The 25589-nt window shown below is 38.7% G+C and overlaps 1 protein-coding gene across 3 annotated transcripts in view; it reads right to left on the reverse strand.

The window, feature by feature from the left end:
• Nucleotides 1-688: 688 nt before the first annotated feature.
• Nucleotides 689-25589, reverse strand: part of TFDP1 (transcription factor Dp-1) — a 44479-nt gene continuing 19578 nt past the window's right edge. For 2 of the 3 annotated variants that reach the window (XM_065677866.1, XM_065677865.1), the window contains exons 4-12: nt 19624-19730; nt 15296-15417; nt 13810-13975; nt 13472-13618; nt 9489-9557; nt 8072-8223; nt 6758-6924; nt 6089-6170; nt 689-2037 (exon numbers count right to left, since the gene is read on the reverse strand). In XM_065677866.1, the coding sequence (XP_065533938.1) occupies nt 1890-2037; nt 6089-6170; nt 6758-6924; nt 8072-8223; nt 9489-9557; nt 13472-13618; nt 13810-13975; nt 15296-15417; nt 19624-19730 (1160 nt within the window). In that variant the 3' untranslated portion in view covers nt 689-1889. The remainder of the gene's footprint in view (nt 2038-6088; nt 6171-6757; nt 6925-8071; nt 8224-9488; nt 9558-13471; nt 13619-13809; nt 13976-15295; nt 15418-19623; nt 19731-25589) is intronic. The other variant, XM_065677867.1, reaches the window with a different exon arrangement.

The raw sequence follows: 25589 nt of genomic DNA on the forward strand, positions 1-25589 counted from the left end.
CACTGTGTATCAGCTGCTCTGTAGTAAGCACCCACACCCCCTTACCACAGAAGGGTGGTAAGACAAGTGACGACACAGTCTTTCAGAGAAAAAAAAACACATGTAACATACTTCATATTTACCACAGGGTTTAAGAGTATCCAGGATCCCTTATCACAGACAGCACAGTTATTAGACTGTAAGTTACCTCTGAGCAACTTCCTGGAGTTTGTGGAAACAACAAATCTTGACTGACAGCCACCTGCAGAGTGACTGGGCCAGTCTGTAAGCTGCACTTTCAGGTGAGTAGAGCAAAAAAATGTTTAGGTGAAGGTGAAATATATGGAAAATAAATGAAGATCTGTTTTGAGGACATGGGAATGTACAATGGAAAGCCAGGATTGAGGAACATGGGATGAAAAGTCAGGACAGTAAATCTGCAATTTTAAACAGAGAAGCTGGACTGGACTACTAAGACTGGCCTGGCACGCTGGGTAGCAACATGACTGAAGTAAGGAGATATGAAAGAATAGAGTATAAAGATATCATAAGTTACCAAGAGCTGTAAGGACAAATTCCTACATCAAAGCAAAAAATCTGGGACCTCTGTAGTGTAGATACAGTACGCTGAGACAGTTAGTTCTAGGTCTTGTGACAAGAGGAAGGAAAATGCTCTAAAATGACCCTAAAATTAGAAAAACCACAGAGCTTGTTAAAAATGCCCATGCGCGTTTTATTAATAAAAACTAACAGTGCCAAGGTTAAACAAGTCAAACAATTATAGTCTCTTTATATTCCATAAAATATTACAGAAAAGTTTATTTGTGTTTCAATAAAAAGACTACTGTCTTAGAAGAGGCAGCTGACAGTATTTGTGCAGTTAATTGTTTGTGAATAAATTCAAAAAGACTACCACCTGCCCTGAAATTCGTTTTATAAAAATGAACTATTAAAAATGATTGACAAATTTTGAGTTAAAAAACTTAAAACATTCTCTATATTTAATTTCAACTTTATAATAGATTACAGGAAGATGCTTATGAAACAAATACAAACATTTGTTTCAGTACATGTCTTTATATGATAGACTTATAAGTATGTAAACAACTATATAATAAAAAGTTTCCAAAGTCTGCCTGTAAGAAATCAGGCAAATTTTACCATAAGCAATAAATCATTCCAAACCTTCAAGACATTTTATATAGCTGCACCAACTGGCAGTAAACATTTGCCAAAAACTTTGTTACTCATATGTCCCGACATACAGTGAAAAGCATATAAACTTGAGGGAATCATCATGTTAGATATAATTTAAGGGAAAATAAGTTCACAACAACATTTCTGGAATTTAACATGTAAAAAAGTAGGACGTATCTTTCTTGCTTGGCTCTTTGGACACTGCGTGATTAACAAAAAACACTACTACATTAGCTCACTATTCCTCCAAAAGTGGCATCATCAAAATACACTCCAAATAAATTGCCATTCAGTGTATTCATTTTCCACAGAAGGATAGCATTTTATTTCTCAATGATGTGTCTACATTTTCTTTAGCAAACTTCGCAAGAACATTTGGGGCAAAATCCGTTTTCCTTCAAGTAAAAAAAAGAAAAGCAAACCCAAAACAAACAAGAAACAACCAACAAACCAAAACCCCCTAAAACAAGAGTAAATAAAGGCTCTGCATTAACACACTGGTATCAAAAACACACGTCCACACCACATTTAAAAATATCCTACATAAAACAATCCTTGTTTGCTTATCAGAGGTGCAATTTCTAAACTTAGAACTGCTTACCAATATTCTCCTTGAGGGATGGGGCAAAGTTATTTGAGACACTTCTCCCTAGAACAATTTATTCCTGAAGCTTGCTGAATTTTAACAAAAAATAGTCTACAAGCAACGGGCATCAGTCGTCATCATCATTTTCATTAAAATCGTCGTCGTCATCATCGTCATCCCCGACATAAGAAACTGGTGTTTCAACTCTGGAGCCACTGTACTGAGATCCGTTGGAACTTGTAGCCAACATCCCATCTCCACCGTTGGAAAAGTCACTGAAGGAAAAAAAACAACAAAAAAACCCAACAACATAGGTCAATTGGCATTAAGTAATGATTTTTCCCAGTTTACCGTGCTCTTAAATGTAATCATGCACCTAGTCTGTTCCTTTAATGAATCTGACACTGCTATTTTATAAACTGTATTGAACATGACTAAATTATTTCTCAAAAGCAGAAACAGTTTAAGTAATGCTGAAGTGGTTCTTACCGTGTTTCTTCCTTTAGGTTTAATATAAGGATTAAATCCTTTCACAGGTGCCTTAGAGGTATGCTTTCCAGGTAACTTCTGAAGTACATTTAGTGTTAAAGCTACAGAACTATCTAAGCCCTTTACTATTTTTAAGTAGCACAGGACACTTGCATCACAAGTGAATCCTATCTTTAAGCACTGATCTTGACTCAAAAGACTCGGAAAATTGGGTATTAAGAGCTCCTCCTTAATACTTTGTTATTACATGGCAAACTATCATTGCTACATGTGCCGTATTTTTAACTTGAAATGGTTTTCTTCTCATACTTTCCTAGTTAAAAAAAAAAAAAAAAAAAAACACTGTATAACAACAAAAAATTGCAACAAAAAACCCCATCCCACTAACCTCAGAACAACCGAAAAAATTCCCCAAAACCAATACTCTCCCCAAGAGAAAAAAAAACCATACTTCTTTGACAGCTTGTATTTTTCCCTCTTGTAGACATCTACGTACACTGAAAATTCACTGACACTGAAAATATATCTCCTGGATCAGCAAGTAGATTTGGAAAGTATCTATTTTCTTACTTGAATGGGATTCGTTTTCCACCAAAATACACACATGCATTGTAAATATGGTCTGAAATATCTTGTTCCGAGATGAGTTAATTGATGAGTATCTAACTTAGATGAGTATCCAGAGGTATTTTATTTTAAGAGCCAAAACATTCCTGCCTCCAGTACTACTTGCTATTTTGCCAATCTTTTTTATCAAATGTGGTCCCAAATTCTTGACAAAATGTTTTTCTGAAATTCACAGAAACAGTATCTCCAACTTGGAAGACATTCGTCATTTTTAAACTGCTTCCAAGAATATGTTTGCTAGTCATTTTTCAATCCAGCTGATGTACATAATCTATCATGCACACCGTTGTACGGAGCTAGTTCAACAGTCTGTAACCACACAGAATGAAACTGCCCCAGAAGCTCACATGGAAAACGTATGTCCAGTGAGACACTTTCAAGAGCTTCTGCTGCTCTTACTCAGAAGGAAGATAGTAAGATACCTGTTTAGCTCTGGTCAGGTAATTTATATTCTCCAGAATTATCTGCAGAAGCAGCATCAAAAACAACAACAAAAAAAATATGCTTGTGCTCCTGTGAACTTGGAAAGTACAAACCCAAAACCTGTCTCCCCTCTTCTGGATAAACATGGAACTGGATTTCATAACCTGAGCTTCTTAGCAAGACAAAGAAACTGGAATGAAGGCATCGGTAGCAACATCTTCAGTCTTCTGCAGCCTTTCTTTGACAGTTTTTGGTACCAGAAAAGCTACATATCTTGTAGTTTCCTACTGCCATGAATATTTATACATGTACTATAATTAGACATTATTTGTCACTCCCTTTTTCCAGCCTCCTAAGAAACAGAGGTAGAAGGAGTTCTCGTGCTTCTCACCAAGATTATGAACTACAGTCAGCCTCCATTTTTTCTACTGGTCTCTTAGCTAGTAGTGGCCTATTCTAATTTCAAAGTCTTAAAAATACATGGGCTCTTTTTCACTAACTCCATGTACATTAACACAGAAGGAACCTCAGTAAGAACATAAGATTTCATATATTGTGTAAGTTCTGTTTCTCTAAAGATATTTTAGCAATATCCTCACTCAGCTTCAGTACCCTAACACAGAACAGGACAAATTCCTCACACTTCTGGGCTGCGGGAATGGGCTGCAGCATGAACCACGCTCCTCACCATTGCTAGTCTTGCCCATCCCTGAGCTTAACTATTTCAAGTTATTTCTTTTTACCCTGCATTCAAGTAAACCTGTTATCTATAAAAGGCATTTGACTAGAAAAATGCTTTCAGAAATGTAACTGTATCATCCTTTTAAAGTAACCCAGATACTGTATCTTTAGAAAGACCTCCTTCCAACTCTGACAGAAGGCAAATGGGAGAGGAAATGCTGCCAGATTATCTTTGGAGAACAAGAATAAAGCTGTATTCCTTGTCTAAAGAAATGCCATCAATACAGGATTTTTGTCTTTAAACACAAATGGATTAAACGGCCTAAAAATTAGGACTTCCTTAAGAATTTTCATGGTATAGCAATTTCCCAAATAATTTACAAGGCAGAGCCTGACAGTGATTCTAACATAAAACACTCGTTGTAGAAAGATGTGAAGTAATCTAGAACTTGCTCTCTCCTTTCTAGGCTCATCTCAGTGTTCGCTAAAATCATGGAACAGGTCCTTCTGGAAGTTACGCTGACACATATATAAAAGACAGGGAGGTGATTACAGGTTTACAGGAGGGCCAAAATGTGCCTTCTATGATGGAGTAAATGCATCAATGAACAAGGGAATAAGTAATCTACCTGGGCTTCCAGAAGGCCTTTGGTAACAGTCCCTCACAACATTCTCACCTCTCAACTGGAGAAGTAAAGAGTTTGACAGATGGACTGTTTGATGGATAAGAAATTGGCACGATAGCCAAAGAGTTATAGTGAACAGCTACATGTCCAAATGGAAACCAGTAATGAGTTGTGTCCCTCAGGAGTCCACACCTGCACCGAGAGTTATTTGGCATCTTCAGTAATGACTAACAGTGGTCCTGAGCACACACACTCAGCAAGTCTGCAGATCACACAAAGCAGAATGGTGCTGCTGATAAAACTTGAGGGAAGGAGTTGGGCCCACATGAACTTCACGAAATTCAACAAAGCCAAGTGCAAGGTCCTACACCTGGGTCAGGATAATCCCCAGTATCAGTACTGACTGGGGGATAAATGGATTGAGAGCAGCCCTGTAGAGAAGGACCTGGGAGATACTGGTGGATGAAAAACTAGATACGAAATGCCAATATGGCCCTGCAGCCCAGAAAGCCAACTGTATCCTGGGCTGCATCAAAAGGAGTATGGCCAGCAAGTTCAGGGAGGTGATTCTACTCCTCTACTCCATTCTCATGAGTAATGCATCCAGCTCTGGGGCCCCCAACACATGACACATACTGTCTTGGTGGAGCAGGTCTAGAAAAGGGACATGAAGGTGATCAGAGGGTTGGAACACCTCTCCTACGGAGACAGGCTGAGAGAGCTGGGCTCATTTAGCCTTTAGAAGAGAAAGCTCCAGGGAGACCTTATAGCAGCCTTCCAGTATCCAAAGAGAGCTTGTAAGAAATACTGAGAATGATGTTTTACCAGCACATGCAGTTGACAGACAAGGAGAAAGAGTTTCAAACAGACAGACGGTATGTTCAGTTAAAGAAAAAATATGATGTTTAACTCATTTTACAGCTTAGTAGAACTTGCTTATAAACAAGGACAACTTGTTGATAAATGCAACACCAAGAATCTATCCAGTAGTGACTACCTAAGGAAAAGTGTCTTACACAGCAAGAGAAAAATAATATTGAAGTTCAGAAATTACATACGTCCACAAAGAGCTAAACACAAGTTGCAGTTTATCACTCTACCAATTTCTGAAAATGGTTAAAACACAAAACCCAAGAACCCTTTTTTAAGTTAGACACTAATGATCAATGGAGAACCTTGCCCAGATTGTATCTTTAGGGAAGTATCTATTTTCTTGTCACAAATTCCAAACTAAACAAAAATAATACATTCAAGATTAACACTGCCTAATCAATTTCTCTTCCACTATACAGGAACAGGTTTTTTTAATGACACTAGTAAGAACTACTACTACTCAAGTAAAAGTGATGCCCGAGAATAAACTTAAAACACATACCAATACCACATTTAATCAAAACAAAACTTTTTTCATCAAGTATTTAACCCCTACTTAAGTTTATTTGATTATCGCAGATTTTAAAAAATGATAATTTCCTCCCACCTGGCTGAAAATCTTGTGCCATTTGATGCAGAACCTGATGAAGATGTGACATATACACTGCTGATCGATCCCTGAGCCATTTCTGTAAAACGAACAATACGTATTTCAAGAATACTTCAAAACACTCATGTAATTCAGGTAAATGCTTAATCCTTTTAAAGTCCAGAAAGGAGACTTGCAACCAAACCAAGAGAACATACTGATGTACTATATCAAAAACAGCATAATTAAAAAACAAGGAGCTAGTGCAACAGCAAAAATTTCAAAGTACATTAAAAAAACCCCAACATTTAATTTTGAAGTGAGCAAGTCAGAAGCCACCAGTACTGCTTATATAATGAAAACAATAAAGTAATATAAAATGAAGCCATGACCATGTTCGCACTTACTATCCCTTGCTTTTGCAGTTGCATCAACTCTAAATGTTCTCTTAAATGAATTGCATAATGCAAAGATCTACTTGTGTGGTATAATGCAAAACATGGTTCTGTGAAAAGCAATAGCTCATTCTCTATGATCCCTAAGGTATGCTAAAAAGTGTATTTATTTGACAATTTGTTAGAAATCTTTATAACAAACCAGTGGAAATTAAATTAACTGATCTCAGGTATTCTCACATTGCTTTTTGAGTCTCATATTAACAAAACAACTCTTCTTGGAGTAACTGACCTGTCACATATGGTTCCAGAGCTTTAGGAACCAAACTCCTTGCAATTTTTAGGTCCTCTGCTGAACAGCTTCCAGATTCTAGCCCACAAGCCATTCCCATTCGTTTTAGTACTTCTATATCGTCATGAATTTCAAAAGTATTGTCAAAATTAAATAGATACTCAAATCTGGAGAGAAAAAAATATCTCTGTTAACTTCAATGACTTTAAGTAACTTTCTAGGTTCAGGAATTGCAGCATTTCAAAAGCTCAACACACAGTGCTAGCAATACATCACATTAAGCAATCAAATTTTTCAAGGTACATGTATTTGGTAGCAAGCAACTAAAACCATCATTATATACACTATATAAATCTTTAACAGGTTTAAGAGATACAGAGTTTTAATTAAACATTTTGCATGCCTGATATTTTTTTCTTTACAGAGTAGGAAGAGAAATTGGAGTTGGGTTTTTTTTCCCTGTTTTTATGGTTTTCTAGTAAGCTAATAGCGCAAGAATACACTGCTACATTCAGATTTTATTTAGCAAATGAAAAAGCCAGCTTTTTGAACCAAAAGTAGAGGACAGCAGTTCTGAAAACAAAATCCATTTTCAATTCTGCTATCTGCATTTCCCTGTGTTGAAGTCAGAGGAAAACACTCCTCGGTGTATGTATGATATACAACTTTAGCACAGCTGCCTTATTTTGCTTCTAACATCTATCCATAGTATGCCTTAAAAAAAAATTATTAAATATGAAGACAGGCTGGGAAAGTTGGGGCTGTTCAGCCTGGAGAAGAAAAGGCTGCATGGAGACCTCATAGTAGCCTTCCAGTATCTGAAGGGGGCCTACAAGGATGCCAGAGAGGGACTCTTTGTCAGGGATTGTAATGATAGGACAAGGGGTAATGGGTTAAAACTTAAGGGAAGTTCAGGTTGCACATAAGGAAAAAGTTCTTTACTGTGAGGGTGGGGAGGCACTGGAATGGCTTGCCCAGGGAAGTTGTGACTGCTCCATCCCTGGCGGTGTTCAAGGCCAGGTTGGACAGAACCATGGGCAACATGGTCTAGAGTGAGGCTTCCTGGCCCATGGCAGGGGGGTTGGAACTAGATGATCTTAAGGTCCTTTCCAACCCTAACTATTCTATGATTCTATGAATGCAATTATCCTATTTATTAAAAAGCTTTATAAAACTGAAATTGCATGTTCTCAATCTACAAAAGGCACAAGTAAATTTATTTGTATTTCATCTTTAACAAATCTAGATGAATGCTTTAGCATGGACATAAAACTCGTAATACCAAAAGCCTGAGAGAAAACTTTGTTAACTCACTTGTCATTTGAAATACTGCAGTCAATCACTGTCTTCTTGCTGGTGTTCACAATGATAAACGGCAAATGGATGACAGAGTTGGAAGGTGGTGGTCGATTTGCCTGTTGTTCTGCTTGACGGTTTCTCTGAACAAGGTTCTTAAAGGCAATTTGCTAGAAAAAGCAACAGTGATACAAAAAGTATGAATTAAACTTTTAAGATCCTGTTAACAACAAAATCCTTCAGCTAAAGAATACCAGCAAGCTACAAAAAATAGCTGCAGCAAGTAAATGCAGAAAAGGACAGAATCATCACCATATTCCTGCATGTTAAGATGCAGGAAGAGAGACAAATGAGAGTACTGAAAAATGCAACGCAATAAAATTTCACTGAAAATAAAAATGCATATTCTAATAACTACATCAGGACAGTTTCTTGGACAGATCCTTGACAGAATGAAGAAATAACAGTGACTAGGAGGAAGAACTTTCATATAGCATCCTACTTCACTGTTCACCATTCCCTGTTAGCTACTGCACTCCACAAGAACAGTCAAAGGATTAATACTGTCTTTTTCCTGAAATTATACGTTAAAAGCCAGTTAACATTTGGAATTTGAATATCTGATGTTAGGTTTCCGAATTACTCAGTTAAGGTTAGTGACTTTACTCTCAGATCTTAACAAAACTGCTTTTCAGAATGGAATATTCATGTTTTAAAGACTGGCAATTGTAGAAAATAAAAGCTCAAGTTAATCATTGAAACTCAAGTATAAATCTTTTAAGACACCAAACTAAGAAAAAGTATTTTTCTAGTCATGGAATCGAATTAAATATACACAAATTAAAAACAAAATCCAAAGCCACCACAGAGGCTGATAAAAATCAGACAGCTGTTGAGACTGCTGTCCCACAGCTGTCTGTTCTTTCTTTCTGCATACTCTCCTTGAGATTCTCATTCCTATCACACAGTGTACTAGGGTGAAGGAGCTCAGCAACTGTTTTGCAGCGGTGAACCTACTTACACAGCACAAGCAGTCATGTCCCAGAAAGCTAAGACACAGAGAATTATAAGACATGGCCTCCACAGTCATCTGATCTTACCTATGGACTCTAGAGCACAGAAAAACATTCTAGATACAGGAACTGAACTGGAAAATTCAGAGAGCAGAGTATGAATTACAGCTCCTGTCAGCATAAAACCTGTTTGAACATACTTTAAGCTGCAACATAATTTATCATAACTCATGGAAAGTTGCTGGCTTCCCAACAGCAACGGGCAACAGCACAGTCCCAGCTAAGCTACACTGCAAAATTAAAACTTCATATGCCTTATCCTGAAATTCACCTCACAGAAATTTCCCATCCCTCACTGGGATAAAACAACAGGAATATAGATAAGTTACCTTGCCCTATAGACAAGAGTACCTTGACTGTACCTGTAGAATGAGTTCTTGTAGCTGAGACTGTTTTTGCTTTATTCTCTCAAGTCTTCTCTGTTTTTCCACCTTAGGACAGAAAAAGGTTTGCTTGGTTTATTGGTTTTATGTAGCATTTTATAACAACATTTTCTCCCCTTAAAATCATCTCACTACCAGAGAACTGGAGGTAGGGCATATGATGTCAGTCATTAATGTTCTACAGATAATTTAGAGCTCTAACTATTGAGACTCACATCAGTACTACTGTAACAAAGTGCAGAATTAGAACACCGGGGAATAAAGTAAAATATATCTGCAAGAGGGTAAAAACATCTTTGCAAATAGAAATTATGCCTCAGAAAAATATCCAGATTCAAGGAGGCAAAGAGGCTCTTCATGTAGTCTATTGATACTGGAGAAGATCCATAAAAGATGCTTAAAAGAAATGACGTTTCTATGGAGCCCAAGGTTAAGTCTTCACAGTATTAAATGCATACTAATACCATAAAAGATAGGAGACAAAACAGTAGGAAATAAACAGCTTTCTCAGTGTAGGAAGCTCACCAGCAGATTCCAACAAGGACTTCATTTACAGACTGTTAACTCAAATTACCGTGGATCAGAATAAGAAAATGAATAGCTACATGACAACATAGAATCACAGAACAGTTAGGGTTGGAAAAGATCTTAAGATCATCAAGTTCCAACCCCCCTGCCATGGACAGGGACACCTCACACTAAACCGTGTCACCCAAGGCTCTGTCCAACCTGGCCTTAAACACTGCCAGGGATGGAGCATTCACAAGCTCCCTGTTGCCATTCCAGTGCCTCACCACCCTCACAGTAAAAAATTTCTTCCTTATATCCAATCTAAACTTCCCCTGTTTAAGTTTTAACCTGTTACCCTTGTCCTGTCACTACAGTCCCTAATGAAGAGTCCCTCCCCAGCATCCCTATAGGCCCCCTTCAGGTACTGGAAGGCTGCTATGAGGTCCCCATGCAGCCTTCTCTTCTCCAGGCTGAACAGCCCCAACTTTCTCAGCCTATCTTCATACGGGAGGTGCTCCAGCCCCCTGATCATCCTCGTGGCCCTCCTCTGGACTTGTTCCAGCAGTTCCATGTCCTTCTTATGTTGAGGACACCAGAACTGCACACAATACTCCAGGTGAGGTCTCACAAGAGCAGAGCAAAGGGGCAGGATCACCTCCTTCGACCTGCTGGTCACACTCCTTTTGATGCAGCCCAGGATACGGTTGGCTTTCTGGGCTGCGAGCGCACACTGAAGCCGGCTCATGTTCATTTTCTCATCGACCAGCACCCCCAAGTCCTTCTCCGCGGGGCCGCTCAGAATCTCTTCTCTGCCCAACCTGTAGCTGTGCCTGGGATTGCTCTGACCCAGGTGTAGGACCTTGCACTTGGCATGGTTGAACTTCATAAGCTTGGCATCAGCCCACCTCACAAGTGTGTCGTGGTCCCTCTGGATGGCATCCCTTCCCTCCAGCATATCAACCGAACCACACAGCTTGGTGTCATCGGCAAACTTGCTGAGGGCGCACTCAATCCCACTGTCCATGTCATCGACAAAGATGTTGAACAAGACTGGTCCCAACACCGATCCCTTAGGGACACCACTCGTTACCAGTCTCCAGCTGGACATTGAGCCATGGACCACAACTCTTTGCGTGTGGTCATCCAGCCAGTTCCTTATCCACTGAGTGGTCCATCTCTCAAATTGATATCTCTCCAATTTAGAGAGAAGGATGTTGTGTGGGACAGTCGAACGCTTTGCACAAGTCCAGGTAGATGACATCAACTGCTCTTCCCCTGTCCATCAGTTCCATAGCCCCATCATAGAAAGCCACCAAATTGGTTAGGCAGGATTTCCCCTTAGTGAAGCCATGCTGGCTGTCACCAAGCACCTTGTTGTTTTTCATGTGCCTTAGCATGCCTTCCAGGAGAATCTGCTCCAAGATTTTACCAGGCACAGAGGTGAGACTGACTGGTCTGTAATTCCCCAGGTCATCCATTTTCCCCTTCTTGAAAATGGGGGTTATATTTCCCTTTTTTCCAGTCATCAGGAACTTCACCTGACTGCCATGATTTTTCAAATATGATGGCCAGTGGCTTAGCAACTTCATTCGCCAGCTCCTTCAGGACCCACAGACAGATTTCATCAGGTCCCATGGACTTGTGTACATTCAGGTTCTTAAGATGCTCTTGAACCTGATCCTCTCCTACAGTGGGCCCAAGGTCTTCATTCTCACAGCCCCTGCATCTGCCTTCCAAGACTTAGATGGTATGGTCGGAGTATTTGCCAGTGAAGACTGAGGCAAAGAAGTCACTAAGAACCTCAGCCTTCTCCAAATCCAGGGTAGCCAATTCTCCTGATAGCTTCTGGAAGGGGCCCACATTGTCCCTAGTCTGTCTTTTACTCACGATGTACCTATAGACTCCCTTCCTGTTTTCCTTAACATCCCTAGCTAAGTTTGATTCTAACTGGGCCTTAGCTTTCCTAACCTGGTCCCTATCTTCCCGGACAACATCACTGTATTCTTCCCAGGCCACCTGTCCTTGCTTTTATAAGCCTCTTTTTTTCCTTCTAAGTTTCCTCAGCAGCTCCTTATCCATCCCAAGGAGGTCTCCTGGCCATCCTGCTGCACTTCCTTCTAGTCACGATGCAACACTCCTGAGCTTGTAACAGGTGATCCTTGAATATCAACCAACAGTCTTGGGCCCCCCTGCCCTCTTTGTAGGGCTATATCCCATGGAACCTTACTAAGCAGGTTCCTGAAGAGGCCAAAGTCTGCTTTCTTGCAGTCCAGGGCAGTGAGCTTGCTGCACGCTCTTCTCACTGTCCTGAGGATCTCCAATTCAACCATCTTGTGATCGCTGCATCCAAGGCTGCCCTGGAGCATCAGATTTCCAATGAGCCCTTCCCTGTTGGTGAGCACGAGGTCAAGCATGGCACCTCTCCTTGTCGGCTCCTCTACTACTTGCAGGAATAAGTTGTCTTCCACACAACTGAGGAACCTCCTGGATTGGACGTGCTGGGCCGTACCATCCCTCCAACAAATATCAGGATGGTTGAAGTCCCCCATGAGGACAAGGGCCTTCAAGCGTGAGGCTGTTCCTATCTGTAAGTGATGTCAGCCTGTGCTGACAATGCTGGGTCATCTGGTGTAGTAAGACAGCTCATCATAAAGCCCTCTTGAAAGTGTCTTGTAGCATTGAGTGATTACATCATTATTTTTGGTAATGTGTATGTGTTAGAAAACATAATCCCATCCATGCATATTTTAGAAATAAAATGACATTCAAAAATATATTCAAAAATTATATTCAAAAATACAAATTACAGCACCTAGAAAAACATTCAGCTCAGTACACCCCAGGAGCCAAAAATCTGAATTACTAAGCCACGGACTAAGAAGATTCTAATGCACCTGATACTCACTGCCACAAATGACTCAATACTAAAAGCAAACCTTGTACAAAGTAAAAACTAAGAAAAATTAATTGAGGGCTGCTACATGTCATAAGTACTTAAGTCCTGCAGCAATAAAAGAGCAGCAATGCATATATATGGTGAACTACATGCAAAATCTATCATCACAGATGTATTATTTGTCTGGCCTCTGGAGAAAATAATCTTTGTAACTCTTTAGCACCACTGCAATGCTGGAAATACACATTAATCTTTCAGTCTGATTAACTTCCACTCACTTCACATATAATCTAAAAGCTGTGACAAGAGCTGTATTTCTGACACAGAAGAATAAAAAAAAACAACAACCCACCACAAACCAACCAAAACCAATAAAACAATCTGGAAATTTAAATGTGCACTCTGTAAATACAAATAAGAGAGTCAAAAGGGATCATACTATCGTACTTTGTTACTTCAGGAGATAGCAAGAATACGTTCTGTTGTATCAGAACAAATTAAGGATGTAAACATTTACTCAGACACAAAGCCACTGTGAACTTCCTAATAAATATACCTCTAAATTCTGACATTCCTGAGCCGAGTTAGTAGGTAGACCAATCCATTTGATTTCCTTCTTCTCCTTAGAGATTATGTTCATGGCCATAAGGACATTTAAGGCATCATAGACACGTCGTCTAATATTCTTCTGGTCATAAGCCTGCTATAGACATAGTTCATTAATCAAACATACTTGTGGCAAAAATATTTGAAAATAAATACATCACAGTAGATGGGTAAACTTGGGTAATGTCTGAACTGTTTAATTTAGCAGTAGGAAAAGACAGAAAAGTCTCATAAGGAATCTCTCTTCCCCCATTCAGTTCACATGTAATTGACCTCCCATATACTTACTGATTCATTTGGTGAAATGTGATTATCAGTGGTACTGAATTCTGCAACCAACTCGTCTGCCACCTCATTGTATGAGGTAGTTCCTTTTCTTTGTACCTTCTCACAAACCTTCATAGAGAAATGACGTAAACCCTTGCCATTCTTCTCTCCTTTTTTGTTCCGCTTCCTAAATATACGCATAATACATATTTTAAGATGATTTTAACCTTGGAATACTTAATGTCTCTTTTTCAAACACAGGCACACTGCTGCATAAAACCAAGCTTTCCCTTTTGTTCTGCTTTTACCCCTTCCCAGCATTTTTTCCTATAATGTTTTCCCCTACAATTTCCACTAATTAACAATTCTAGTGTCTTGATGCTGAAACACAGTACAAATTCATTCTTTTGTCAACTCTGCTAGCTCCAGTAGCAGATAATTTAACAGGGATATCCCCTGAAGAAGTCAATAAAAAAAACCCTTTTAATCTTCCAATCAAGAAAAAGAAGGAATAAAGGGATAAATGCTAAAACATGAAAGGTGAATTACAGGAAATAACTTTAAATAGCCCATCTAAGTTGACCACAAGAAAAAAAAGACGACTTGATTGAGCATTTTCTGCATAAGTCTGATACCGACTGAACAGATGAAGTCTGATATTGGCTCAACTCACTAAACATTCCATGATTACCAAACTGCAGATCTGAAGTTACACAGTATATGAAGTTGCTACGAAAACTCCAGTCACAAAATATAGTAACTATAAAAGTTTTCTGCATATCTTCTAAATAAAAAGTTCCTTGAACCTGAGGGAAAGCGTAAGTATCAACAAAAAGTTCCTTGTAACTTGAAGAAAAATGCAAATATCAACAAAATTACTATCAGCAATGGAACCTCTCTTAACTCTCTACATCTCACTTCACTGTACAATTCCAAAGCAGAAATCTATTTATGTGTAACAAGACACTGATGATAAATTTTGTCCTAAAAGTAACCCCTACATTTCACAAGAGACCCTTAAAAACAAGTTTGCATGAGAAAAGACACCAGAGGAATGCATTAATTTTATCTAATACTTTTTCCACAATAAGGACTACATTCTTATTTCACATGACACTTTGCGATACACTTGTTCAATCTGAAAGGCGCTGTATTTTTCTAATAAACCAGCAAAACAGCAATATCAAATTAAAAGCTTAATCAAGTCAGATGAATCCATGTTCTTTTAGGAGCAAAATCCTCTAAATGTAAGTAACGTGAGAATATCTATCAGTGTTTACAGAAAATATTCTCGTTCCTCTTGTGACAAATGAGGGAGTATTCATTCTTATGCAACTACTCCTCACTTAATAGAATATACTTAATGTTGAAGTGCTCTGGGTGGAAAGGTGAACACACCATGTCTCTCACGCTGCTAGCCTGAGAAGTACATACACTGCCACAGTTAACCTTTAGAACAAAAGTTCCAAATAATGTATTAGTCTTTTGTAACTTTTATTTTGCTCACCCAGCAGACCACGGTGAAGAATCGCCAGTCTGGTTCTGCGATACAAAATGTGTGTTAGGCGTATGTGGACTTCCTACCAGGATAGTATTTGGCGCTGAAGGTCTCTGAGGTGTACCAATAACCTACAGTAAAGATAAAATAATTTGGAAAATTATCAGAAGTATTCCAAGATATTCATATGCTGCATGATTCAAATGATGCACGATGCAAACACTACTATTCTTCTACCTACTTCTAGTGGATGCATTGATTTTATACACATTAGTACAAAACCCTTCAGATTATACAGATTATACAGTTAGTGCACTCCCTACGTAGTGAGTATTTATGTATTATCCCTTCCATGAATTTTTCATGCTTCCTGGATTTCTTAACATTATTCAACACTAACTTTGACAAGATCAACACACACAAGTCCTCTCCCGCAATAGAAAAAGGGATAAAGGTAGGGGGAGAACCCCCAAATCCTACCAGACTATGTATAAGAAGTTGCAGTAAATACAGGAAGTAGGATCTGAAAATCAGTAAAAGCAGAAAGAAAATGCAGAGATACTGCCAGAAAGGCCAATTTCTCTCCTGCAGTCAAGTCTCTGTCACTACAGAATCAGAACCAAAATGTTACGAGGTGAGGAAGAATAGCAGCCAACTTTCTCTATCACTGCAGTGAATGAGACCAATTTGGGCAGAACAATTCCATCCTGAACATGTTATGAGATGACACTCAGCTGATCACAGTCTTAGTCCTGAAGTTGTGCTATTCTGATCACAAATTAATACATACATTTGCACATGAAGCCATGCTCTCCTTAACTGAAACTCGCTGCAGCAGAACTTCCACTTTTGCAGATGATGTTTTCTATCTCCAAAATTTTATAAATTTAACACTCTAGAAAATATGTTTTGAGGAAAACAAAATGATACTGTACAGATTTCTATTCTGTAGAAAGATATGACAACTTTTCGGAGGTATGTCTGCCTCCCAGTGGAAACAGTATGTTGCATCCCTGGCATCATATGAAACAAACATCAAATGAACCTACATCCAGAAGCTTGCTACGCTCTGCAGCCACATTCTGCCTCACCAACAAAAATTTCTTTCTCAGGCTACCTTCAATACCTTAGCCTCAAAGAGTAAAACAGAAAACCTGAAAAAACCAAAATGAAATATTTTATGCATTAAAGTTAAAATAAACCAAATCTGAATAACCTTTAAATACAGAATGCAAAAAGCAGTCTAGTGACTATTAGATGCGTCAGACTTCAGCTGCCTGTGATCTTTCCCATACTACTGTTTCTTTATATAATGCCACCTGAGTAGTTAGCATGCAAGTTCATTACACCTTCTTCTGACAGCTGGAAAATCTCAGGTCCTCCTCCTCTTTCCTGTAGCTTTTTTTACATACTTAAATTGTTTCTAATTCTTAAAGAAAGTCATCTAATCTCCTCTACTACTATTTATAACTGAAACTTCTGATTGTGGAAAAGAGAATGAGGGTGGGGGATGCCAAACAGGCACAGGAGAGACATGAACCAGCTCACTTTCTCCCCATGAAAATAATACTGCCAGTTCTGCTGCTGACTGGTCTGGTTCACCACATGTCTCAAAAGACTGAAAACCACCCGTGTGCTATTCAAGTAACAGACAATACAGAGAACAGAGGAAAGCTGTTAGCCAGTTTTTATTCCCTAGAATGTAGTTACAGAGGACTAGAAGAGATATTAACATCTTGCTTGCAGGAGCAAAAAATCAGAGGGTCTCACTCTATTCCCTAGCTTCCTAATTCCACAAGCAGCTCCACCATCACCTTGGTGCCATATCTAGAATTTGTACAACTGCAGTAACATGAAAGCCAGGGGAAAGAAGAAAACAAGCCATTTGGTAACGGCAAACCCTGTGCATGTACCACACTCCGTAGCGTCTTTAAGTGTTCAAGAGTACAAAGGAAAAAGCAGGAAGCAAAAGCAGGAAAAAAGGAATAAAGTAGGAAGCAGGTACAAATTCACAGGCTCATTTCTCAAGTGGAAAAGTGAACTCTGTTTAATAGATTCAAAACCTGCCCCACATTTTAACTCACAAAAGTCTGCAAACCAGCCAGAATTGTAGGCTTTAACGTATTGTTATTAAGGGTCTTCCCTAGAGTCTGGAGTTTCACAATCTCATAAGGAATTACCTAGTATCATTGGCTCCTTAATAGAAACATTGATGCCTCTACTTTTATTCTCAAGTTCATAAGCAACAATGACTTTCAATGAAAAGAGCATCAACGAAAAGTCACTGGGAACATCCTAAAATTAAAGCTTGTAGACAGAATTAGAGAGGATAGTTTTAGAGAATAAGGGATGGGGGGGGGGGGGTGTAGAAAAAGAAGGGCTTCTGGTTTCTCTTCCCTTTTGAAATCAGGAAACTGAATAAGATTACAGTTTAGCTCCTCAATAATAAAAAAGTTCAGGACAACAGGGAAAGCAGCAAGACAGCCCATACACTCCACTTCCGCTGTTCTTAACAGAAAAACTTACATGGGACAGTCTTTGAAAAAGAAAGACTAACTGAACAAAGAACACAGGTTCAGAAAATGAAGTACTTAAGTATTAAAAATGTGAGTTTACCACTCAAAGGTTAAAAAGTTGAGCAGGATCACAAGCCAACTCCTCAATTCTGCTTCCCAAGAACAACAGAAAATTCAACCCCCCTTTGTTTTCAGGGTTCTAAAGGCACTTGTTTTTTTTATAGTTCTGGCTATCCCCTTAAGGACTATAAAGTCAATAGGAAGTTAGCCAAAATTTCTCTCTATATATACACAAGCCAAAACCTCCATCTCTTCTTTAATGACATACAACTAAGCATCTAATTTTGAACTGCTAACAGCCAATGCAAATATGCTGATATGGGCCCCTCCTTTCACAAAAAAATTAATGCTAGTATGATTTGAGTAAGGAAGTGCTGAAAAATATGATTGCCAAATGTAAATTTCCCACAGTAATCATACTAACAAAACCACTATTAAGAGTAGCTGTTATTTTAGAATCACATCTTTTTTTAATAACACCACCATGTAAAATTCATCATAGATAATACCACAGAATCACAGAATAATATAATACAGATGAGGATTTGTCAATTTAAACTTGTGATGGAAGACACAAGGATTTATTTTATAGGTATATCAACACTGTTGTAAAAATTAATTTTCTGATTGTTTAAAGTTAAAAAAGCATCAGATTATTGGTAATTTCATTGTTATCCCCTTGTTTTGGCACTTTAAGAAAATATTTCCTCAGTTACTCGAACGAACACTTCATTTACAACATTCAACTCAAGTGTGCACACAGTCTCACAGCAATGCCCAGAAGGGACCCCCTCTGTGCCATTACGACCTATGATATCTAGTTAAAATATTATTTTCCTACTTCTGGTTACTGATTTTAAATTAAAAGAATGCCTACCTACTCTGAATTTCCTCATTTGGAAATTTACTGATAACAGACCTCCAACTGAAGGAACAATTTCATTCAGTTAAACTCATTTAGCAACACTTCCAAGTGGCTGCTGGCAAGTAGTTTATTCACAGCCACTGCTGGAAATACAGCACAGTGAATGACTTGCACTACATCTGTACAGCTGAAGAAGCAGAGTTTATAGATTCATGCATCCTCAATTATAGACCACTCCTGAAAGCTGAGAGCTGGGAAAGGCAGATGGGAAACTGCTTTCCTATCAAGAAGGACCCCCAATATAAGAAATTCCATTTCAAATGTTTACATGTTACAGTTGCCTTCCAGAACATGAACTGAGATCAACTCTTTTCATATCACTAAATTTTCATCACTATAATTTACTTCTCATAATCTTTGTATTATTTATTGCTTTACTAGTTCTTCAAAACCTCTTAATTTCATGTTCCTCACTCAAAGCTCACATTAAGTATTTAAGCAAAAGGGTATCTAAATTACGCACTAAGAAAAGCAGCTCTGTTTTCAGTTTCATTCCAACAAACTTCAAGTTCAGTAAGCATGTGCTGTTGGACTTCATTTACATTTCCCTATGTCAGATTCCCAAGCAGAGCCTGAGTGAGCCACCCATTTTAAGTGCCAAGACTAGCAAAAGATAAAGCCACCTGAATATTCAGGTATCTGCATGTTGCTTTGAGAGTCATCTTTGCATTTCTTTATGCAAAAGTACATTTGTTTTAACATAAGTTTATTGAAATCAGAAACAAGCTTAGACTGTCTACCGATGACAAGTGGTACCAACTACCAAACTACAGGTCAGATCTACAGTACATGTAAGCAATAGTATAAGCAATACGAAAACCCCAGTGTCTCCTTACCACTTGTTGTGCAATGTTGACATTAGACTGTCCGAATGTTTTTGGCAGGAGCTGTTTTCCAAGCGTATTTACTGTAGAAGGATGAACAGCCAATAGAGAAACAACCCCTAAAATACAAGTAGATAGCTTCAGGTCAGCCACATTGTATTATTTTAGTAATTCCAGTTTCATCTATACTACCAATGCATCTTAATAAAAACTAGCTCTAAACTGCATAGAGAGTCAATATAAAAGTAACATTCACACATTTGAACCAAAAGAAGAAATCAAGATTTATAGTATGTTCTCTCAAACTTTCTCCTATGTAGCTTTATAAGTCAGTAGCCTAGTACGAACATGTTTGAATTTCTTGTAACCGAATTTTTCTCTTAAAGCGTAGTAGTAGAGGCAATGGGCACCTGACAGCGTAATCATCTCCTCTTCTATCCCTGTTCTTTGTATCAATTGAAATCTTTTCCCACACCACCTGAAAAACAAGCTCAATGTCCCAGGGTAGGACATATCCGTCTTGAGACACACTGGGCTCCAATAAATAAGATTTGGCTAGCACACACCTTTCCGAGAGAGTATTCCCAACTTTCCCCTAAGTATTCCCTCCAAGCTGAAGGAGGGATTTACAGAACAAAAGTCTTCAAGCAAAATATATACAACACAGTAGACTAAGCCTGCAGGGAAAGCTGCTCTCTCTCTGTTCCTAAGCTATCCACAATGAGCATCAATAGGTAAGCCATGTAAACCAAAAATTCAGCTACCAAATACCAACTCAGGTATCCAGCAATTTGATGCTCCAAGCCAGTTTAAAAAACAAAACAAAGAAAAGAAGCAATAAAGACTGACTGCAGAAAAAGAATAATGGGACAAACAAGTCTTAAAATACTGGAGACATCTGTCATGTGGCTGTCAAGGGCACACATCAGCAGTTCTTTCCCTCAGATCACATTTAAAGGGGCCAATGAGGCCAGAAGAGCTTGGCACAACTCCCATTCTGCTTCCTTTTCCATGTTACACAATACAGAAGCAATAAGCAAACATCTTTACAACAATTTCATCAAGAGGGGCCCTAATGAGTCCTTTGTGCCTACCACCCCTCTTACGCATTCAGGTAGTCCACAGAGAGTTGAGACAACTCCAATCTTGTTTAAGCCTTTGCTTTCCAAAAGGCTTGTACTTCTTAGCTGCTATTACTACACCACATCAAACCAATAGCTTCACACAAGAACCTATTCTCAGTCCCCCAAACCTGCATACAGCAGCCTGTATTCTTCCATTATTAACCAACTTTCCAGTGTTCTTTCAGAGAGTCAGCAGCTATCTGGTTTGTAATAGATGTCTTATTCTTTCCTGTTCCCTTCAAGTACACCTATCACTAGCACAGCCTGTTTTCTGTGAGCATTTCTTCTTTGCAAAACACAGCAAAGCAATATAAACTACACTGGCTATTAGTGCTTGTGTATCTTCTCAGCTTCTTGGATGTCCTGGATGTCTTTTTTTAACCTCCTCTCACTGCTTTAAAAACATCAAAGCAACCTGAAGATTATATTTCCAGTATAAAATCAGAGTTGTAAGTGCTTTCCAGTGTTAAAACACATCATTTATTTGATCACCTCTCCTTACCTCTGATGGTTCTTGTTGCCCATACACTTTCTAGTTCTCCTAGCCTTTGAGATTTATTTTTGCAGAGGACAGGGATGGACACACATTGTTCATGACAAAGGAATGCCATATGCTGTTGTAGCATATGGCATTCCTTTGTTATAGCAGAAAACTCCATAGAACATTTTCTATTTTATTGCCTGTTCTTTTCCAAACAATTCTCAAAATTCAATGTGCTTGTTCCCCACCAAACCCTGATACAACACTTGAATAACATATCCTGCCATGACTTCAAGATCTTCTAGAGTGCTAATAGCTCCACTTGGGACATTTACTGTATCTAGTCTGATTTTCACTAATTATTAATCCAGGGGAGGACTGTCCCATTCTGACACCTTAGTTTCTTTAACAGGCTGATTAAGGACCTTGATAGCCAAAGTTTTTTTGATACTTTTAAGAAATCCAAGGGCATGGCACTGATAAGATAACCCTTATCCACATGGTTGTTGACTCTTTCAAAGCATGACTTTGAAAAGACATTAACTCCACAACTTCCCTTTTCCTCTCCCTCTAGAAAAGCCCTGTTAATGCCTGCCCATTATCACATTTGTCCATATGTCTTACTCCTCTGTTATGTGCTCAGCCAATGTGCCTAACTAAAGTTTGACTTACTCATTTGCGGTTACCTGAGCCCTTCAGAAACTGGTGCATGAAATGTGGCTTTCTATCCTTCTGGTACTATATGAATTATATATATACACTGAGTTAGCAGCACAGAAGTACCATTGCTAGGCCCTTTAGGAACTCACAGGTAAGATAATTCTCTGGACAAGGTGATTTATAACCATTCACGTCATCAGGTTTTTCTTAAGACAACAGCTTCTAGCAACACTAGTAGGACAACTTCATACAGAACTGTATTGCCCTGAGACTCCCCATAATCATCTTGACCATCTACTGACACTTAGATGCACTCAGAGACATCGTTCTTCTGGTGCGTTTAAGAATAAAGTAATTCCTTATGCTATCATGTTTTTTCTTAAAATCTTTTATGACTTAAAAAAAGACAAAATGCACTTGTGACTCCACGCAACAGCACACATCAGGGTTCAATGTGCAGAAAAGGACTGGGATTTTTTTGTGGGAATCTAGTAACTGCCTTCTGTTAAGCGGAGAGTTCTAGAGACTGACTGAGCACACAAGAAAAGGAAAAGAGAGAACAGTCACAAGTTGTTGCACAGCAAATTCCAACCACATATGAGGAAAAAAAAGTCACAATGAGAACAGTAAAGCACAGCAACAGGTTGTCTGGGAGATTGCCTGGAGATATACAGAAATATTCAACTACTGAAGACTCTGTGCTTCGAAGCTGGCCGTGTTTGATTGTATGGTTAGATCAGATGGCTTCCAACCTCCTTATTCATTTCATCCTGTGAGTGCAAACAGCTATATTGAATCTGCATGAAGGGAAAAGCACACTATATGCTTCTTCAAACTACATTAGTATTTCCTGTGATTCTGTGCCAGAGTTAATCTCACACCTAAACCAACCTGGCTCTATACAGAAAGTGCAACGTAAACTGACTGGCAAGGAAAGACAAATGTCACTGGAATAAGAGTAACACAATTCACAGCTCAAAGCAAAGTCAAAGTCAAGCTATAAAAGGAAATTCTAAATAGGAAAGAGCATAACTGCTTAACAATGGGGGTGGGGAGAGAGAAAAGACAAAATTGAGGGCATCTGGTGGTGGGTTTTGAGGGTTTGGGTTTAGTTCTGGGGTTTTTTTCATGTGTGTGGGAAGAGCTGTGGTGTGTTGGGGTTTTTTTATTGTTTTATTTTTCCAAGGGGTGTTTTCAATTTGCCTCTGCCCAAGTGCATCCTACTGTTTTCTCATTTACCTCATGGGCAAGCCTTTTCCTCATATGCACCTGCACTTTCATCAAAGGCTCACAATGCTCTTGTTTCAGAGTGCTTTTGTGAGTGTGGCTTTGCTGTTTGTTTGTCTTATTTTATTAACTTCACTTTGCAAGTGACTGACAGCTCAGTTTCTCAGAAGAATTTTACTGATTATTTGTTAATTACTCTTAACAGCAAACACTGAAATCCGAATATCCCTGTACTCTGTGGCCAGCATATGGTGAATGTAACAGCATGTAGAAATAAAACCACAAGTTTGCAAACAGCTTTGCTGTCTCTTTTTTGACTCTTCTTCCTTTTCAAAACAAAAACATAATTAATATTGCTAGCTCTGGCAAGTCTTCCACCCCTCCCATCCCCCATTCTGAAGACCTCAAAAAACATGGGAAAAGGCCAAATAAAGCACAACATAAATTTATACAGAAGGATATAACTACTATTCTCAGTCTCCCAAACATCACCAGATTAGAAGATTACTCTTAGTACCTTATAAGCAATCACTAACCCTATGGGGAAATAAAGCTCCATCAGGATGAAGTTCCAGAATGCTTCCAAACAGAAGATAATGATACAGACAGGATCAAGGAGTAATGCAGAATAAAACTTGCACAGCAGAAGGAGCAGCACCCTTTAACAAAATCTGTTATTTATCTGTCCATAAACTGTTCCATGCAAGTGCTCTCTTCATACAGCGTGCAGTAAACAGCTTTTGGTTAATTGCTACATTTAGGGGAGGCCTTCTGAACTGGACCTTTGCTTGCATATAGAAATAAATCAAATCATTTTACCAAGACGACAGAACCCTTTGCAGAATTTTAGCAGTAAAGAGGACTGGTGATACAGCCAATTATGAACATTTCAAACAGCCTGAAACCACAGGAAGACACAGAACATCTAACAGTAGAGAAAGGACTGCCCTCTACAGACAAAGCAGTAGATCTCTGCAAGAGCTGACTGCTCCAGTTCATGGAACAGTACCAGCTCTGAATTTGCCACTTCAGATCAAAGGGGATAGCCTGAGGTACTCCTAGCTTCATAAGCAGAAATCTCATCCATTTTAAGTGCTCCACCATCTTCTGACACAATCTGTCTTTGTGTTTTCCTTATTTACAAAAGAGAGAGCAGTCAACAGAACAAGTCTATTTCCTGATAATGAAGTCTTTAACAAACTAAGTCTTGTCAGTTTTCTAGCATAGAAGCAATATAGTACAGGCAAGAACTGGATTTGGTAAGCAGGTAATTTTGCAAACACTTCCTGAATTATTATAACCTCCCCAAAAGAATGCACAGAATAAGAGTGGCTTGTCAGAATGCAAAGTAATTCCTACTGTCTCCTGCAATAGTCTCAACCAAACTCTGTCCAGCAGACAAATCTGTAGTAAATACTCTAGATGATCAGTGGTTAGGAGTTAAGCAAAAGGTTATTTTAAGAAAAGTCGCAAGAACTCATAACTAAGGGAGTATCAGTTGAAGAACCAATAGGTCTCTTCTGGGAAAGCAAATGAGACTAGTGAGACTTTCCATGAACAAAAGGTCTATGGAATTGACACAGACACTAAATTCCATAGTGATCATCACTTCTGGCATGTGCCATCTGGAATATTGCATTCTTTAGTTTGTGAATTTAGAAAATAAATAAATAAAAAAAAAACAATAGGAATAGAACTTCTCCAAAGCCAGAGTACCTGCCCTGCTTCAGATGCAAATGTTGATATAAGATGACATAAAAGCCATGAGAATTATCTGGAAAAAAAAAAGTTATAAATTCAGTCTTCTGTATGTGGATTTTTTCTTCTTTTTGGTAAGTGGAAGAATCTCTGGAAGGCTCCAAATCTTCACTGCTGTCCAAAACAGGATTAATTCTCTATCTCATTTCAGAGATTGGGCACCTGTGCGGTGAAGCAGGGGTCAGAATGTCATCCATAGTCAAGATGGGAAATAATGCACAGAAAGTAAGAATCTCAGAGGTACAGAAAGCTGGTACAGCCATCAGGACACAACCAAGTAGGCTGAGAGGAGTGCCCAACTCATCTACGCAACTAACACTGAACAACAGGTATCAAAAGAAAGGTCTAAAAGAAACATCCTGAAACTACAAGGTACCATATCAACATCAAAACAAGAAAAGTTTTCTCTACGAATTACATCTCCCACCTCTTTCTCCACCTCAAAGCATCACGGCAGCACGAAATGGTGTACCAAAGTCTCAAATCCATTAACCTGTCTCGACAGTGTCCAGCACAATACATGACAATGATGTCATTCAATCCCAACACTAGATACAAAGGAAATAGAAATCAAATGCTAAGTAGTGTCCTCTAGGACTGTCTACAGTATTTTCAGTGCATTCTGCTTTACAAAATCTACCCTAAATCACTGACCCTAAAACACTGCTTTCTTCTTTTCTTTTAGATTATTAGATTACATATATACACAGAATATGTATAAAGAGTGT

Source organism: Lathamus discolor, chromosome 4, assembly GCF_037157495.1.
Source record: "Lathamus discolor isolate bLatDis1 chromosome 4, bLatDis1.hap1, whole genome shotgun sequence".
Classification (NCBI taxonomy): Eukaryota; Metazoa; Chordata; class Aves; order Psittaciformes; family Psittacidae; genus Lathamus; species Lathamus discolor.